The 20,032-nt window shown below is 44.0% G+C and overlaps 1 protein-coding gene across 1 annotated transcript in view; it reads right to left on the reverse strand.

Annotated features, from left to right (window-relative positions):
• Positions 1–20,032, reverse strand: part of grin3a (glutamate receptor, ionotropic, N-methyl-D-aspartate 3A) — a gene marked incomplete at both ends in the record, with an annotated part of 132,976 nt that overhangs the window by 9,124 nt on the left and 103,820 nt on the right. Inside the window, 2 exons of the mRNA XM_083638095.1 lie at positions 7,245–7,396; positions 8,451–8,566. Coding sequence (XP_083494221.1) covers positions 7,245–7,396; positions 8,451–8,566 — 268 coding nt within the window. The remainder of the gene's footprint in view (positions 1–7,244; positions 7,397–8,450; positions 8,567–20,032) is intronic.

A 20,032-nucleotide genomic window follows, 5' to 3' on the forward strand; every position in this document is an offset into this window, starting at 1 on the left:
GGGAGAGAGATGGAAGATAGAAACATGGGGAAAACAGGAATGAGGGGATGAGAGACAGAGAGGGAGGATCAGAGATGTATATCTACGCTAAATTAGTAGAGTTGATGATGTATATAGAGAGGCAAAGTGAACGTCACTTCCTGCTTCAGCACTGTACCAGAGATTTTCATCCGCCATTTATTTTCCCATAGACATTTCGTAAAATGCCTATAAAAAGTTTTAGTGGTTCAAACCAAACGGTTCAGATATATTTAGAAACAGGAGAGATTGCATAACATTTCACTCGGACCAAAACGTAAAACACACGTGCGTTTGAAGAAAAATATTTTTTCAATGTTTTTTAAGTTTTGGTCCGAGTGAAATGTTCTATGGTCTCTCCCGATTATAGCGTTAGCTGAACCGTTTGGTTTGAACTAGGGGTGGGAATCACCAGATGCCCACGATACGATACTAAAACGATACTTGAGTCACGATACGATAGTATTGCGATATCGCCGATATTGCGATATATTGAATATTGCGATATATTGAATATTGCGATATATTGCGATTTCTTACTTTTTCAACTGCAAATTATGTCCCCAAAGGAAAACCTTGTCAACATCTGGTTTATATAAGAACAATTTTCCAGTCTGTACATCTGACTTCAACCATTTTATTGCAGCAACATTGTAGACAGACCAACAACTTTCATAAAGTCATGTCATAGTTGCATGCACCTGACAAACTGAACTGTTTGTTACAGTCTACTTACAGTAGTGGATGTGTGTGTGGACTACTTGGGTCGTTTTTGAACAATGCAATTTCACTTCACTTGCACAAAACATCTTGTGCAGCCCATTCAGTAACTGGGGAATTTGTAAATTACTGTTATGACAAAACTGTTACTGTTAAAACAAAATGAAAATATGCTACCGTTTGTTTACTGCTGGCCTTGGAACTAAAGTTTATAGCAGCCCGGTGGCCTGGCATGGCATGTGGCATATCGATACTTGGCGTCCAAATATCGATACAATATCGTCAGGCAAAATATCGCGATACTATGGTGTATCGATTTTTTCCCCCACCCCTAGTTTGAACCAGTAAAACTCTTTTTATAAGCATTTTACGAAATGTCTATGGGAAAATAAATGGCGGATGAAAATCTCTGGTACAGTGCTGAAGCAGGAAGTGACGTTCACTTTGCCTCTCTATTTGTAGGCCAACCAGGAAGTAGGGTTCCCTCATCTTGAAGTCAATGCGTTTTAGGTTTTTGAAGCGTAAATGTGATCGCCAGAAAATAATATTAACTATATTAACTATTCTAAAGGTTTGTGGGTGTGGGGATGCAGGGATGATTGGATAATTCTGTTTCCCTGTGTTTTTGCACTCTCTTAACATGTCATTTGCTTATCTTAACTATTTTCCTACTATGTTTTAGATTATATTTTCCTACTGTTTTAAGCTTGTAGTATTTTACCTGCCCATGGACTACGGGTGGAAAATAGCATTTCTGCTATACGAGGGATCAGCGTGACGTCACTTGACACCCAGAAATGCGGAACCCCCGCGCCAGTTAATAGTATGAGTTGTGCCAAGCAAATGTTAATATCTCAAAAACTATACATCACATCGCTTATATTTTCACATTCTGAGTGAGAGCAGAAGTAGCTCAAGAGTTTGATGTATAATATATGCATGTCGTGTTAAAGTTGTGTGAACTGTCGCATTTTTTTACATTTTTTAAAATGTAAACAGAGTTAACTGGCTAGAGTCAGCCACTCACGCCTCGCGCCACTTGGGCTCCATAGGGTTCCATTGCCGTTGCCACCCAGTGACGCGGTTTGTTTACCAAAATGCTGCTCGGCTGATCCCTCGTATAACCTGGTATGACACATCTCTCCCTATTTTATAGGGTTAATGTTCTTGCACACTGTCCCTGTTTTGAAAATAAATTCATTCATTCATTCAAATCGTCATGTCCTGTATATTAGTATGGAAAGATGACCATACAATACATATGTATTGTTTTGCACAAAGTGGTGTAAGTTCAATAGATAAACTATGGTACCGTGATACTGCCAGGCTAAAAACACTTTAATTCGCATTGGAAACAATAGCAAAATTGCACGTGTCACTCAGTGGCATTGTATAAAGAGTTTTTGACTTTTTTTAGTTTTTAGCCAATCAGCGTCAATAAACAGCGGGCGGGACTAACACCCTTGTCAAGCGGTTGTCAAGTGCGGCGAGGAGTAATAGCAACAATGGCGGTTGCCATAGACGCTGCTATCGAGGCTGTTTTAAATCACTTACGAGCACCACTTACTTTGAAATCCAAACAACTCTGTCCTTTGAAGACATTTATTCAAAGGTTATTTATTTATTTTATTTTTATTTGCATTCTCCCGACTGGATTAACTAAGGGTAGATTCAGGTGGCTACATCTCTAGTGATTGGTTAGGGAAAATGGAATCCCCTCCGGTCATGGAAATCGCTTAGACAGGCGGTGATGTCAGACTAGAAGATGGGAATGGAGTGAACAAGTTGACATTTCAGTGTGATTTCAGGCTAGGGTAGTTTGTCTGTTTGCGATACAGTAGTTGGCATGGCAACAGCTTTCGGTCAGTGTACAAAGCTGTTGCCCTGCACAGCTTCCTGTGTGCACAGGTGTGTATAAAGCTTAAAGGATAAACACAGGTGTCATTTTTGGAAAGGTAGTTAATTTTCTTTTTATACTACCACCATTAATACACTTAAAAAGTCTAAAGCCACTGATGTGTTTGGCACAGTCAGAAGTGAGTGACTGTCTGCTCTACTGGCTGTTGGAAGCTGCCCACTGCAGGAGGAGCCAGCATGGGACAAATGCGGAGGACATAATAACATTCATGGCCCCATTGTGTGTGTGTGTGCGTGTACTGTATGTGTGTATGTGCGTGCATGCCGCCGTGCACGTGTGCGCATGCTGCACTGCAGTTGCACTCGTATCAAAAGAAGTTACACTGACAGAATTGTCCTGAAAATGAATAGTGGTGTAAAATGATGAATGAATGACTTTGACTACTCTACATTCAACGCTAAATTAAAGATTGAACTATTTCCGCTTTTCCGCGGCGGTTCTTCTAATACTAGTATGCATTTCTTAATTCGTGAAGGCAGATTCTTTAATATTAATATTAATAATTATGCAATAACTTTGTCAAATGTAATTTCTACTGACATTATATCACCCAATTTTCAGAACAGAACGACTGGCAAACGGGATCCAAAAATCCAATTAATTTTTACCACAGGCGGGGGGGGGGGGGGGAGAAGGAAATGGATGTAGTGTGAAATCCCTGATATGACGACAAAACACGTCTATTGAATATGAAGAGATCTTTGCTCCTTTTTTCCTCCCACTCTGCCTTATGTTTTTTTTGCCTCTTCACTGCAGTAATGAAAAAAGTAAAAAAAAAAAAAAGTCCATTAATCTCAATAATTAGCTGCCTAATTAAATCATATTGTAGCTAGAAATAACCGGTTGCACTGTATGGGCTCTATTGTTGCAACGGCCTAAAAACTGCGCTTAGTGCCAGGCGCAGCACAGATTAGTGGGTGTGGACCAGCGCACTCGATATTTTGGTATCGGCGCTACAGGTGGCCTTAAGCATTATAACCACGCCTTTTAACACATTGACTGCCAGACGTTTTTTTTTGCTGTAGGTAGCTTCTGCCAAGCCGTTTTTTGAGGATTATGGCTCATTTTATAAGAGCCGAGGATTCGTTTCAGCTTGGAGTTTGTGAACATACAATATCTCAAAAGTACTAATAGAATGTGTACTTTCTCTGTCTAAAAGAGTTAGTTTGTAGAGTTAGTAGTTATGTAAGCATTAGCAGTTGAATACAGCATGGTTTTAGCGTGAAAAAGAATATTCAGAGATAAACGGCTTTTTGTGAAATTGGATGGAACGGTCACTTTAACCATTCATTTTTGGCTCTCTCTCTCTCTCTCTCCCTCCCCCTCTCGCTCTCTCTCTCTCTCTCCCTCCCTCTCGCTCTCCCTCCCTCTCTCTCTCTCTCTCTCTCTCTCTCTCTCTCTCCCTCCCTCTCGAGTTGCTTCAACTCCGCCCTCCGTGGGCGGACAAGCTTGTCACCAGTCAGTGCTTTGCTGCTCTCCTGTGCCTGCATGTCTGGGCCGCTGTTTGAGGAAGTCGGGATGGACTCGCTCGTTTGGAGTTTTGGTTGAGAGAAGCTTTTGCGATTCTGGTCATATTTATGCTGCGTGTTTCAAAGTGTGTTCCTCCACCTGTAATCTATCACCCGATCATAGTAGATCGGCTGAATCTATTATGTAAATTTGCAATCCCGCATCGCCAGCAATCAGCGCGAAAAGGAGAATGGCTGGGCTGAGAATGGCTTGACAAGTTAAAAAAATGCTTTCCTTTCTCTAGCCAGGAGAGCACTGTTGCCACTTAGTGGGTCGGTGGAATGGGTTGTAAACGTTCGGTGGCTCCAATAATTATATAAGAGATGTAAAAGGCTTAGATGCACAACCCACCGTCAAAAAAAAAAAATCGATGCCAAAAACGTGTAAACACGTTGTTGGCAGGGAACAGCTGGATTCTGAAAACGTGTTCATACGTTGTTGGCAGTGAATGTGTTAAGCATACAATTATGCACAATCTGCTCATTGGGGAAGTGCAGTAAATTAATCACAAGCTTCCCTTTTAAGCTCCAATTCCACGGAGCGATCCAGTCCGGTAAGAAAGGCCAAGCACTCTGCTCCCCCCTCCCTTTCATCCCCATCTGTCTGTCTCCATATATAGGCTATTATTCCAGAATGTTCTAAACGCATTGGCTAGAAAATATAGCCTATCCCTATGTCATGATGAGATTAGATTGGTGAAAGTTTGTCCAGAATGATATCGTTTTCTCTCCCCTGCTGCACAGGTAGGATGATGCACATAAATATAGCCTACATGTGGTATGTAAAGTCATTGCATAAATGTGTTTTTATTGTAAAAGAAAATGTGAAGTAAGTCGTCTTATTGGAGCGACATCACACTAGCAAGTCACAGTAGAACCGTGTTACGGCTGTCACTCATCTCCTAAATTACGTTAAATCTGCGAGGGATATTTATACCACCTGGATTACATATATGTTTCACATAGGGTTGTGTTTGGATTTCTGTTTTATTTTCGCCAATATTTAAATGTTCGAGAATTGCATGTTGTGTGAACAGAAACATTATTTATATGTACCACTTTAGGCAGTTTAGGCTGATTTGGTTGATATTTCTTGTCGAAATGGATTAACCTCAATGCATGCTGGGAGATTTCACATGTGGCTCAACAGCCTCTGAGTGAGAGAGAGAGAGAGAGGGACTGTCTGATGCGCAAGAGAGAGGGAGTGTGAGAGAGAGAGGGGGAGAGAACAGCGTCTGAATGATGGGCTCAATACTACGATAGAACAACTTTTTTCCATTGGTCTTTGTGCCTGTCTGACGCACGAGCGTGAGGGAGTGAGAGAGAGGGGGAGAGAGTGTGAGGAGGCAGAGGAGAGCTGTGCATAAATACGCACAGAATATCCGCGGCGCACTGAATAAGGCCTGGTTTTGAAAAGTGCTAAGCGCTAAATTAACACCAGGGGGAAGATATCTTTAGGCCGGTATTTAAGGCCGAAACGCCCATTCTGGCCTATTCTGGCACTGCGCCACGCCTCTTTGGCGTAAAGTGCATTTCGGGGCCTAAAACCATGTTGCTATCTTCCTGAGGCAGGCGCAAGGCACGTTTTTTTGCGTTTAACGCCAGTTTTTGCGCCTAAGGCCTGTGGGAGAATAGGGCCCTATGACTCCGCCAACAAGTCAAGTTGCAGTTTACGTCCATGTCCATCCAGACTCATAAATATATATCTAGTGAAGACTTTGAAGGAGTTTGATAAGAGGTAAGTCCCCCCCCAAGATGGAAGTTATCACAGTATAACAAAAAAAGTGCTTTCTTTATCATTCGTAACTACACCTCTATGTTGGTTTAAATATTCAGTACATGTCTGAATTTGTTGCAAAAAACGACTAATAACAAACCATGCAACACCAAACACAATATTGATTCCTCTGTAATGTTAAGTTTGGCCTTCTTAATGTTGGGTAATTGAATAATAAGTCATTTATTGGTATTGATTGTATTACTTCAAATGGTCTATGGACTTCTCCAGGCTGACAGGGACCTGGTGGAGAGCCAGTGAGTTTGGCTGCCTCAGTGAAGCCAATCCATCAGACTTTCCATCTTTTCAGAAACGCAGGCTTTCCCAGGTGGGGCAGCACTCATTCATCCACATGACAAATTGTGAAATAAAATGAAAAACTGCTGAGCCGGCCAAAACAGAGCCGGCCTTGTCGGTAAGTCATATTTCCTACTGTACATCACCTGAATTTACTGCTGATATATTCCAATGTTCAATTTGACAACACATTATGACTTTGTTAAGCAGCGCTGTTTTTGTTATTTTGTTGTTGTTAGGTTTTCTGGGTCACATTAAAGCATTATTAGGACTAGACTGACAGCATTTGATGAAGCGTGTTTAATTCATATACGTTATGTTCAATTGATTTAATCCTGATGATATTCAACAGCAACAATATCCATAACCTGAGAAAAGGCATTTTCTAGATTCCTTACTGACTGATATACTGTACATATAGAGAGCCAAAGTGGAACGTCACTTCCTGCTTCAGCACTGTACCAGAGATTTTCATCCGCCATTTATTTTCCCATAGACATTTCGTAAAATGCTTATAAAAATAGCTTTACTTCGTCAAACCAAACGGTTCAGATATATTTAGAAACAGGAGAGACCACATAACATTTCACTAATCATTTGCAGTGTTGGGGAAACCATTTTAAAACTGTAGTTTACCAAACTACTAGCTACATCACAATGAAAAGTAGCTCAACTAAGTTACATCTGAACTACCATGGTCCATTGGAGTGAATGGAGATGTCGCGACTCTTCTATCTACACGGCTCTGATGCAAACAAGCTACAACAACAAACAAGGACATCGATCAAAGGTAGATAAAGCAAGTCAACTGCTATTTACATTCTATACAATACGTGTGATGTATATAATGTAAATAGCAGTTAACTTGCCTCAGGATTTGGGGACTAGGGCAGTCCTCACTTCAGCAGCCAGGGGGTGTGTTCTAAGGAGAGCTTATAGGGAGCAGTTGTTGAGGTGGCATCTGAAAAAGGCTAAATTCCGAGGGACATTCCCAGTATATTCTTACCTCGGTTACAGCAAAGCTGCGTTTTCCGCAGGGCACCACCTTGTACCACTTGTCATGCAGCGTGTCCATGAAGCCGTCTGACTTGTACTGACTAACAAGCTCCGAGATGTTGGAGGTGAGGGGCGAGTTCTGAGGGAGGCCGATACCGTAGCCTGGGAGAGGACACGCACGACACGCACGACACACACGCACACACACACACACACACACACACACACACACACACGCAGTACAGCATTTTTGAGCAATTATTCTACTCAATAGACATTATTTTCACATCAACTCCATGTGCTGCCATGATGTTCTTTTAAAATGTTCTAGCTGCTGTGTATAAAAAGACATGAAACAGCTGCAGGCAGGAGGAGTATTGGCAAAGCTGTCAGGGCTTATCACAAAGCATCATACAGGGCTTAAAGCAACAAAACATTATTCTGTGCCTGAAATGTTTACTTGAGGGAATCGGGAGGCTGGGTTTCCCATCTCCACCCGTTTATTCAATCCATACCAATCGCTATTTGTCTTTCCCTCCTCCCTCAGTGATGCGTGTTTCTTCACCAGCTTCCGCACACTTTGTTTCCATATTCCAGCTGTGTGTGTATTTATTTATTCATTTATTTATTTTAGTGTTGCCAATTTTTTTTGTATATATTTTGGTGTTGCCACAACTGCCTTACTAGCTAACTATATTGCCCTAGTGTTGCTGCTGTGATTTGGCACCTATTTAAAAGTGCACCTTGTCTGTAACGGAGCCTACAGCATAAGAATTTCACACGTGCGTACTTGTACTACAGAGTGACAATAAAAATCTTGAATCTTGAATATATATATATATATATACACACGCATACATATACACACACATATATATATATATACACACACATACATTCATACGTCGTTTGCCCCGTATGTGAGTTACGTCAATCGAATAAGGTCTATAACACACAGATATACTGGATCATGTCTCATGCTCTGAGTCAGTATCATCTTCTATCTATCATCAGGATCTATCTATAACACACAGATATAGCGAGTTCTGCTGGCAACCTCCCTGTGTGTTACTGTATATGGAGAAACTTCACCTGTATTTCAACTGGCATGAGGGTGAGTAGATGATAACAGATTTTGTTTTTGTGAACTGTTCCTTTAATGCACCTTAATCTGTGGAATTCAGAGTGTGTAATGTGTGATAAGATGTTAAGTTACCTTCAATAGCAAATGGTTTTCCCACTGTTAGAGTTTTACAGTCGGCATCTATGGAGACCTCGTAGTCCAGCAGGGCTTTGTCCATGATGAACGCGTCCAGTTTCTGAGGGTCGGCCCTGGAGACACACAGTCAGAAGACAGTCTAAGAGCACAGTGAGAGCAGATGTTTCTGAGAGTCGGCCCTGGAGACACACAGTCAGAAGACAGTCAAATGGCCCAATTCCACCGCAGCTAGTAGCGCGGTCCCGCTCCGCTCGACTCGATAAATGGTCTCATCCCACCGGTAAAAACCGGCCCAGCCCGGTTAGATTTGAGGCTGAGTCGTCCCTACCTCGTCGGGGTTCTATTCTGCGAACCCGGGTTCATACGGTGACGTGAAAACATTCTAGACGACTGATTGGTCAGGCAGAATCGTGTTTACTGTCTGACTGTCAATGCAGCGCTGCATCCCAGTTTAGTGGGGGCTTACCTTCTCTTATATTATGTTATTTCCATCAGTCTTTTGTGTTGCTGCCTTCGGCCCTGGTGAAATAAAATCGATCTCCTTGCTCAGCTTTAACATGCGCTCCTCGGGAAGCCCTTTGTAGTTGCCTCCGCTAGGCCGCAGGCGAAGCCGCGGGTCTTGCCTGTTGAGCTGCCGCTGGGGTTCTCCTCGTAGCGCCTCTCCCGTCCCCGCGCAGTGCATGCATGTGAGTTTGAGTAACAACAAAGTGATATCCATTCTCCTAGCCGATTGTCACATTTGCCCATGTACACTGTAGGTCATTTAGAGGCACCAGTATTTCATAATCAGTTTAAAAGTTCCGTGTATTGATTTCTTTTTAACGTTATACTTATAGCCTACTTCGGCTATGGGCGGAGGGCAGATATGCGGTCCCATTGACGACCAGGTGTGGGCGGAGGCAAGTAAACTTGCTATGGAAACAGAGTCTATATCAAGTCGAGCCGAGTAATACCAGATAGAGTGGAGCTGTACTGTGCTGTTATATGTGGTGGAAATGAGCCATAAGAGCACAGTGAGAGCAGATGTTTCTGAGGGTGCATGGGCCCTGGAGACACACAGTCAGAAGCACAGTGAGAGCAGATGTTGAGAAAAGGCCCTCAGCCAGTGAAGGACCAGGGAAACCAATCCTTTCTATTTTGTTTGATAGTTTACATTCAGCTGCACTTCACAACCAATGTTGAACGCAATGCATTCCATTACTGTAATCACATGACTTGTCCTTGTGTAATCACGTGACTTGTGACGCATGGGACTTGTGACGCATCAACGCATGTTCTACAATTATTTTTTGCTGTTCACAACACTGAATAGGAAAAGCTGCTGGAGTGCAGGTTGAGGGTCAGTCCAGAACGTATATACAGTACACCCACCATCCAAACACAGCATGATACATATTGACCGTACTACACCCTAGCATAGATTAAATCTAGTCTCAACAGAGAGATATCTGGACATTCAATCGCAGTCTCAGTCGGATTCCATCAAAATTCACTGACACCGCCCTTTATATCGACCCTACTCCTCCATACATGTAGCAATCATAAAACGTGCCAATACAAATGCCATGAAGCCACTGTTGTCCGTCACAACGGGCTGTTTGTGTTCTTAAACATTGCAGAGTTTTCAATACAAGGGCTTTTTGTCATTAACCTGATGCTACCAGATGGTTTGTTTTTACAGAACCATCTGGGAACGGGCTCGGGAAACCCGAAAGGGGCAGGCACTTTTCAAAAAGCTACTTGGCAGGTGATTGGATGAACCATCTGTCTATCACGTCCATCACGGGCTCGCTTATCTCCGTCGTCACACCTAAAGCCCGCCCGTAGCTGCCTCTGGACGCTGATTGGTGTGAACCACTGGTGGTTCGGATTCAAACCAATAGATTGGAGCGTGGCCAGATGGATTTGTCGCGTGATCGTGATCTCATGATCTCATGAACTCGTGTGAATCCAGCTGCCTCGCAAGTTTATTTTCTCATGTCATGTCTCTCAAAAACAGTTGAAAATGGCTTTGCTTCCCAGTGGGGATTGGAAGCAGCACCCTCTCTTGGGGGAAACGTGTAATTACTCAGCCGGAGAACAGAAAAGTCAGGTTCGGACAGTAAAAAACAAAACGCAGTTTTGAAAACTATACGGAATATTTAAAGGTCCCAATTCGTGCAGCTGTAACCTCTTAAAAACGTGTGTCTCTGGTCCATAAAACATGATTCTGGATTAATCTGTCGAAAATATAGCAAACCCGTTTGTTGTGACGGAGTTCTCACTCCCTCTTCTGGTGCTTCCCAAGAACGGCCTGTTTCTATAATATATTCAGAACTAACAGTTCCCATTGGCCGCTGAGGGAGAGCCCGCCCCAGGCTCCCAGCGGCCAATCAGATTAGCGTCTGTGGACCAGCACGCTAGGTTGCGAGTTATCGTTAACTAAATGGTACTACGCTAAAGAGGACATCTCAAAATGCCTAGACTTACCGAATGCACCTCTGCAGTTGCTGGATCACGTACAGTTGGCGTCGCTCCAGCTAGAAGTGTTAATTTTGTGGCTATAGACTAAATGGTGCAGGTAGCTTGTGTGAGAGAGACCCGCGCAGTATGCAGGAGGAAGCTAGTGACGTCCCGATTCCCCCAGATTCCCCTCTGGGCAAACGAAGCGTTTGGGGGTGTGGCTTGGAGGAGACTGCAGAGGGACGCTGGATAGAGACAAATCCAACTGTGGCAGTTCTGAGCGTGTGACCACTCATTACAGGGAGGGCTGACAGCAGTATATATGCATTTACAAGTAAAAACAGCTTTTGCACGGAATGGGACCTTTAAGAACATAGACAGCCCGTTGTGATGGACAACAACTGTGGATTTAAGGCAAGTATGATTGCTACATGCTATGGAAACGTAGGGTTGATATACTGTAAAGGGAGGTGTCAGTCAATTTTGACTATGATTCAACGTCCATACTGTATATCTCAATCGTGTCTCTGTTGAGGCTAGATTAAACCATGCATCTACCAGACATCAACCCTAGACAACAATTTCACATGGATAATCAAGAACTAACCTTTAACTCCATAGAAAGCATCTCAGAACCTTATCCTTTCATCTTCTAGTCCTGCTTGATCTTCTACAGAAAGTCATATTTTATCTGCCTCCGTGCCTATCTCACTCCTCTAGCCTCACAGAGTGAACTGAAAGGAGAAGACACTTCCTGGTGTATTTTGACAGTCCGTTGTGGTGCACCTTGGGACAGCTGCAGGAGACGTTTGATGGGTATAGGGTAAGGTAGAATAGAACAGCATTGTTGCACGCATGAGGAAGTTTGCATTTGGCTTCATTGTGGCACAGTTGCAAACAGACAAGATACATAATATATCATCTAACACCAAAGAGACACAGAAGCAGCGAAACACACCTTCCAGCACACATTCACAGTGTTTACATTCACAGTGTTTGTATTCACAGAAAAGTGGCAAAGATTGAAACTGCTGGTCGAGAATCAGGAGCGTTTTGGGATAATACAGCTCAGGTGGATTGGAGACTCAAAACTGTCCATACATCTGAATGTGTTTGATGTAGTACAGTATATGTATTTGTATATGATGTAGTATATTGTATGACAGGGGTGGGCAACTATTTTTCATGGGGGGCCACATGAGAAATCCAGATTGTTGCCGGGGGCCGAACAAATATTGTCATGCCGTAATGGATGGGCAACTTTGATGATAGAGAGGGCCACAAAAAAAATCCTCGCTACCAGATTTTGCTGAGGGCTGAACGGCGCCAGCGCGAAAAAATTGGGGCATTTGAAGCCAGGTTTAGAGGAATAACTAATTTTAAATTAACAGTTGTGATGTCATTATTCAGTCTTAACCACCAATATTTGATCCTTTTCTCACTCACTCCTATGTCACCACACTCTCCCTGCAGGGCTTGAAATTAACTTTTTTCACCACCTGCCAAATGGCTGCTAGATTTTAAAGTTACCAGCCAATTAGAATTTCCACTATCCAAAATGTTTTTCTTGAAATAAACCAGAATATGAGTGGGTTAATTTAAGCATAAGTATCAGTAAGTGGCCGGGATTCTCAAAGCCTGTTGAGGGTCACACGAACATGCACTCTTGAAGCTAAATAAATCCAAAACCAACAAGTTAATTATTTAAATTTCTACCTCAATGTAGAACAGCCATTTCTTACACATGAGATTACTTTTGGCCTTTTAGTCATAAAGATTATTGAAAGATATTCCATATTCCAGACTGAAATGCTATAACAGAAGAATATTGGCCAGAATGACATGAACATTTGGACACTTATTCAGCGGGTATCTTGCATGTTGCGTTCAGGTGCACTGTAAAAAAAAAAAAAAAAAAAAAAACTTTTTTTGCAATTCCATCGCGGGCCACACAGGGGGCCGTATGTTGCCCATGTGTGCTTTATAGTAACGTTCAGTCATAACTCATTTATAATTAAGCCCATAGTTAATGAACTAATCATGTACAAAACACACACACAGTCACATATTTTATATACTGTATATGTTGTAAGCCTAATTTTTGCCATCACAGCTGCTTTTTACATGTATGGGATAATACAGGCTAATATACAAGGTGTCCCAAGCTCTGAGTCATTATAAACTCAATTAGCTACAGAAGCTAATGTTCACATTCAGTCCTTGTATATTTCTCTCATGTGTTCATCATTCCTTTCCTCCTCTGTGTGTGTGTGATTGAGAAATGAGATGCAGGTGGTGTTCATCCTAATTGGCCTGGTCAGGTGTCAGATTGCTGCTGGCTGATTGGCTGGTGGAGAGCATTTAAGCCAGCTGATGCCATCCTGTCGCCCCTTGCTCTCCTCATTCCCAACGATGATGGCTGCTGTGCTGACTGCTGTGTTCTGTCAGGTAGGAACTGTGTGTAGACCTACTTTAGTAGTTCTGCAGAACTTTATTAAGATGTGTCTTTATCTTGGTAGACCTGTGCAGTCTAAACTGTAAATAGTTACCTTCCAGATCTACACTTTTGTACACTGTAAATAACACTTACCCAAGTAGCAGAAAGTAGGGGGAGAAGCCCTTTAGTTTTTTTTTACATTTTCTCATGTTTATTTTGTAGGAGCTTATAGGTAAGAGCTGTGTCTCTTATTTAATCCATCATTTTCTTTTCTTAGGTAAATTTAAGGTTGGGGATTAGTTTGATTGGTTAGTTGTGTTTGGGCCATGCTGTGCTCTGAAACTAAACCTGCTACTTGTGAACTTGTGATGGTGGTTTGGCTGATCATCCTTGGGAGTGGGAAGAGTGGGGGCACTTTTGTGTTGCGGTCCGGTTCCCCGAGGCCGGTTCCTAACATAATTGGGTGCTCGTCTGCTTTTCTCATTCGTCAGCACGTCGTCTGTGTGTGTGTGTATATATATATTTTATGTTTGGCTGGTGGGCAGTCTTTGTGCAGGTGGTAAATGGTGTTAGTCATGGTGCCTTTGCATGGAGCTGAGGAAGCTCATGGTGGTAAAGCTGGTGGAGAGGTTTGTTGGAGGAGGAGCAGGTCAGAGGGGACCAGTAAGACTGAGGAGGGGCGTGACAAGGCAGGGCCGTCAGTAGCACCGTTTCTCCTCTTTCTGTGTAGACTGCTACCCTACAAGAGTCTCCGTACATAGACTTGCCTGTCACTCTGACTCCCAATCAATCATCAATCAATATATTAAAATAATTTGCTTCAAATTTTACTCTGGCCTCTTATTTAAGTGTGTATTCTTCAACGTAATACCTTATCTACCTGAAATGTACTGATTTTTTTTTATATACATATGGATATATGTGACACAAAAATGCATTTTTTCTTTTGGCCGGTAAGAAATATGCTTGGTGGGTAGATTTTTTCCATCTACCCGCCACTGGCCGGTGGGTCAAAAAGTTAATTTCGGGCCCTGCATCAGCATACACCACCTGTAGCAAATCCTCCTCTGAGAGCTGTGTGTCCTGTGTGCTTGGCTGGTTCATCATCTCCAGAGTCCCCACCCAGTTAGCTTTACACAGAAACAAAATATAAATAAGTTTTACTTTTATACTTAATTACATTTCAGAGCCTGTCGTTTTTTACTTTGACTTGAGTAAACAAGTTGAATCAGTACTTCTACTTTTACCAAGGTCTTTTTTTTTTACACAAGTAACTGTACTTCTACTCAAGAATGTCTGTACTTTTCCCATCTCTGCTCTGTAACATGTTTCCCTCTGGAAAGCCCTTTGACGCATGCTTGTGAGAAAGGACTTGACTTGAACAAGGTGTAAAAGCTTGTGGTAAATAGAGACTCCTTTGTGTTTTGTAAAGCTTCCCGGAGGAGGTGCAGCGTATTCATTTCAGCCAAAAGGGGACAATGGAAACGGTCACCCAGAGTTTGCACAGACCTTCGCCGAGTCTGAACCACATATAGACAGCCATGGTTTTCCAATAATTTCACTGGCCACGGGCCATTACAGCTATTGTAAGTCTGCCAATTTATGCATATTAAAATTGAAATGTTAAAACAAAACTGTCTTTATACTGGCAGCAAAAGCTTTCTCAGGAGATGCCAATGCTTGGGAGCCTTTTTGAAGATGAGCTCTGTGGAACATAGCTTGTTATCCAGGACAGTCTGTGCCTCGATGTTAAAAATCCTTTCTTATTCCTATATGAGCTGGCTGTTCATTATGACAGGCTGGCTCGGGTGCAGCTGATAGCCACTTCCTACTGTAGCACTGTATCCACGTGGTGTATTTGATGAGCATAGCTCTACCCAGACAGCAGCTAAGCACTTCCTACTCTAGCACTGTATCCACATAGTGCAGGCCAGGGGTGGGCAACTGGCGGCCCGCATGCTGCCCGCGCTGGAATTGCAAAAAACAACAGTGCACCTGAACGCAACATGCAAGATACCCGCTGAATAAGTGTCCGAATGTTCATGTCATTCTGGCCAATACTCCTCTTCGGTTATGACATTTCAGTCTGGAATATGGAATATCTTTCAATAATCTTTATGACTAAAAGGCTAAAAGTAATCTCATGTGTGTTCTACATTGAAGTAAAGAATTAACTCGTTGGTTTTGGATTTATTTAGCTTCAAGAGTGCATTTTTGTTCTTGTGTGACCGTCAACACAGGCTTTGAGAATCCCGGGGCCACTTATTGATACTTAATGCTTAAATTAACCCACTCATATTCTGCTTTATTTCAAGAAAAAACATTTTGGCTAGTGGAAATTCTAATTGGCTGGTAACTTTAAAATCTAGCAGACATATTGGCGGGTGGTCAAAAAAAAAAAAATCAAGCCCTGCAGGGAGAGCAGGTGGTGATATAGGAGTGAGTGAGAAAAGGATCAAATATTGGTGGTTAAGACTGAATAATGACATCACAACTGTTCATTTAAAATAAGTTATTCCTCTAAACCTGGCTTCAAATGCCCCACATTTTCTGCGCCCCCAGCGCTGTTTGGCCCCCCGGCCCTCAGCAAAATCTGGCCCTCTGGTAGCGAGGCCATTTTTTTGTGGCCCTCTCTATCATCAAATTTGCCCATCCCTGACATAGTGTATTTGATGAGCAGAGCTCTACCCAGACAGCAGCTAATCAAGTAAGTGGTATGATTCAAACATGATGCTTCCCTCTCGGCATCACGTTCCTGCAGTCATACTTGTGCAAAAAGTTGAATAGTGTATTTGCATCTCATTAGCATACATGGAAAACCAGCACAGGCGGGAGGATGCCTCTCTGTAGTTGTGTTTCCATTACACTTTTGCGCAAAACAATTGCGATATTTCTACAATTTCGACAATGTACAATTGCGACTTGTAGGCGTTTCCATTGAAGTTGAGTTTCTGAACGCAATTCCCCGTTGCAGCAGCTGCCACAGTGATTACGCACGGTGATCTGCCCCATATCCCGTCCCCAGCATGCTCAAATCCAACCAATGGTCAATGCAAATCACCATCAATTCAAAAGAAAATGAGTGTCAACATATTGCTGGCTGCAGTGAATGCAGTGAGCGTGAGAGGCAGAGGAAAAAAGGTAGCCTACAACTGCGCGCACACAGACAGGCAGCCTGTCACCATGGACCGTTTCTGTCATTAAACATGATCTATTTTCCCCAGCTCCGCTTTTGCACAACACTCGTCTTTCTGCTAGGTAGCGTTGCTTAAAAGTTTTCCACTTGCTGCGGAGGTTTTGCCACGGCGAACCCTTTCTCCCTCATTTTCCTTTCATTTTCCGCTCCTTTGCCAAAGGAGAAGATGGGTCACATGACGTGCAAATGCGAAAAATGCGTTTCCATTACACTTTTGCGATAAACTGCTATATCGACACGTCTGAAAAACCACCTCATGAGAGCGCAAAAACTTTTTGCGATATTTGGGAGGTTTTTCGAAATTTACGTGTTTCCATTACCCACTTTCTATTGCGATATTTAGATTTTGCGCATTTCTGTGGGTAATGGAAACACGACTTGTAGCTGAATTCAATATAAGCTGTGAGGATGATCAGAGGAAAAAGTCTTCCATTAAATAAGACCCATAACACCCAGATAACACATTGGTTTGTTGTATAAAGGCTGAGCTTAAGTCTATAAAGAAAGCACTTTGATACAGATGTTACTGATCTAATTTGGCCGTCTTACTTCGGGAAAAATATTCAACCCTAGTGTGTGTTACGGAAAAATGTGGTCGTGGAGTGGAGACACCTATTGTAGCGGGAACTACCACAGAAGCAGTTTTGACTACTTTGCCAGATGATGTCTGTCTGCTTGTGTGTGGACAGATTTTGCAAAGGCAATAGCGTCAAAACCGTGAAAGCTGCAGTCACAAAACTTTACGGGTGTGTAGTTGCCATCTAAATGAAGGCTGAGGGGCCCTTTACACGAGGACAGTTTCTGGAAGAAACGACACAATAGCGTTTCCTTCACACCTTTTCCGTCACACCTCCCTGTTTACATGAGCGCTGTTGAATTTATAAAACGCCGTAATGTACATGCCAGGTCGCTAGGTGGCAGTGTGATCACCTTATTCTTTGCCCATAAGGACGCTTCTGCATGACGTAATTTCGTAATCGTAAAAGTAGAGTCCGCCTTCCGCAGTCATTTAGACTTGCCAAAAAGCTTTTTTCAAGCTAAAAAAAACCCCAAACTGTTTTAAAGTTTTAATATTTGTCGGGTGAGAATGTAACATATATGTGACCAGTTTATCAGAATAACGCCTATTGGAAATCTTTAACGAGCAGCGAGGACCGGGAGCGCTGACTGTGATCTGTCAAACCCCACTGTAGGCTACTGGCAGTGAGAAAACATTGTCGACGTGCTTTTGTAACTAACGTTAAATGCCGACCAGGTACAGCCATCGGCTCCTCGCAGCAGTAACACTATGAACATGTAACTGAAGTTGGCCGCAGTGTAGCTTAATTCTGAATGTTGCCAAACTTCATTCATACTGACGTTTTATTTGGTTGCCAACTCGCGCACGGCTATGGCGTAATCGCGTGTGTCGCGTGTGCAGGCACGTCAGTTTCTGAAATGTGCCGTTCCAAAGCCATTACATGGAGCGCTCAGCCCCGCTCGGCGGGAAGCGTCTCAAACAATTTCACTCTGGAGGGTGGTTCCAAAATGTGTCGTTTCCTAAGCGCAAATTCGCCGTCGCCGTCTAAAAGGGAGGCACTAACGATAAAATAATTCCCCGTCACCATAGGAAACCGTCCTCGTGTAAAGTGCCCCTGAGTTTGAAAATGGGTGTGTGATCAGAGCAATCTCCCCCCCCCCCCCCCCCCCCCCCCCCCCACACACACACACACACACACACACACACACATTCAGTAAACTCTGTACTTCATTCATGATGACCACATGCTATGGTAATATGTTCATCAGGATGCACTTATGCAGCATCTGATCATCAAAAGCCCTTGTGCTTTTGAAAAGCTCTCATACTTATGTCAAGTCAAGTCAAGTTTATTTATATAGCCCTAATTCACAAGCATGTCTCAGAGGGCTTCACAGAAAGTATGTCTAGCTGATTCTAGCTAACACACAGTAACAAGAATATACAGAATAAAGATAACATTTGAACATTTGAAGAAAGCAGGAGAGTGGAGGAGGGAGGGAGAGGGAGGAGGGAGCGGGAGGAGGGAGGAGAGGGGGGAGGTGGGGAGAAAATAGGAAATGTGGAGAGGTGGGAGGGCGCAGGGGAAGGAGAGCAGTGGGAATGTGAGAGAGGGGAGAGGACAGAGAGGAGGAGAGAACAGAGAAGGAGAGGTGGAAGGGTACAGGGGAGGTAGAGTAGAGGTAGGGTCTAGGGTGGAGGGAGGGAGGGAGGAGAGGGGGGAGGTGGGGAGAAAATAGGAAATGTGGAGGAGGAGAGAACAGGGGAGGAGAGATGAGGGTGCAGGGGAGGGAGAGCCAGGGTAGGGGTAGGGTCTAGGGTTGGGGGAGGGGAGGGAGTAGGATACGGGCCCGGATTAGGGCGAGGGTGGGGAGAAATGGGAAATGTGGAGGAGGAGAGAACAGAGAAGGAGAGGGTGCAGGGGAGGGAGAGCAGGGGGAATGTGAGAGGGAGGAGAGGGCAGAGAGGAGGAGAGAACAGAGAAGGAGAGGTGGGAGGGCGCAGGGGAAGGAGAGCAGTGGGAATGTGAGAGAGGGGAGAGGACAGAGAGGAGGAGAGAACAGAGAAGGAGAGGTGGAAGGGTACAGGGGAGGTAGAGTAGAGGTAGGGTCTAGGGTGGAGGGAGGGAGTAGGATACGGGCCCGGATTAGGGCGAGGGTGGGGAGAAAATGGGAAATGTGGAGGAGGAGAGAACAGAGAAGGAGAGGTGGGAGGGTGCAGGGGAAGGAGAGCAGGGGGAATGTGAGAGAGGGGGGAGGACAGAGAGTAGAGGTGCAGGGGAAGGAGAGCAGGGGAAGAAGAGCAGGGGGAATGTGAGAGAGGGGGGAGGACAGAGAGTAGAGGTAGGGTCTAGGGTGGAGGGAGGGAGTAGGATACGGGCCCGGATTAGGGCGAGGGTGGGGGGAAAATGGGAAATGTGGAGGAGGAGAGGACAGAGAAGGAGAGGTGGGAGGGTGCAGGGGAAGGAGAGCAGGGGGAATGTGAGAGAGGGGGGAGGACAGAGAGGCAGAGAAGGAGAGGTGGGAGGGTGCAGGGGAAGGAGAGCAGGGGGAATGTGAGAGAAGGGAGAGCAGGAAGTGGCAGGGATTCAGGAAAATAGGGGAGAAGAGGAGAAGGAGCAGAGGGGGGGGAGAATGAGGAGAGAGCAGGAGAAGGGAGGGGGGGGCGGTGGGATGTGGGGGAGGAAAGAGCATGGAAAGAGAGGAGAACAAGAAGGGGGAAGAAGGGAAGAAGCGGGGAAAGGGGGAAAGAGAGGGGGGGGGGAGAAGATCAGACAACTGACTACTCTAAGCATTAACCAGAGCTAACTGGGACATAGTATCTAGCTAATCTACAGCCTAATCTGGCCTATCCTACCCTGCTCTAGTCTGATTTTAGCCTGAACACTAACAGGTCAGCCTTAGGCTGTAGCTAATCTATCGCCTACCTAAGCTGTTCTAAACCAACCGGCAGCCCTCGACCAGTGATGGAGAGCACCGATGCCC

Source organism: Poromitra crassiceps (assembly GCF_964638095.1).
Source record: "Poromitra crassiceps genome assembly, chromosome: 6".
NCBI classification, from domain to species: domain Eukaryota; kingdom Metazoa; phylum Chordata; class Actinopteri; order Beryciformes; family Melamphaidae; genus Poromitra; species Poromitra crassiceps.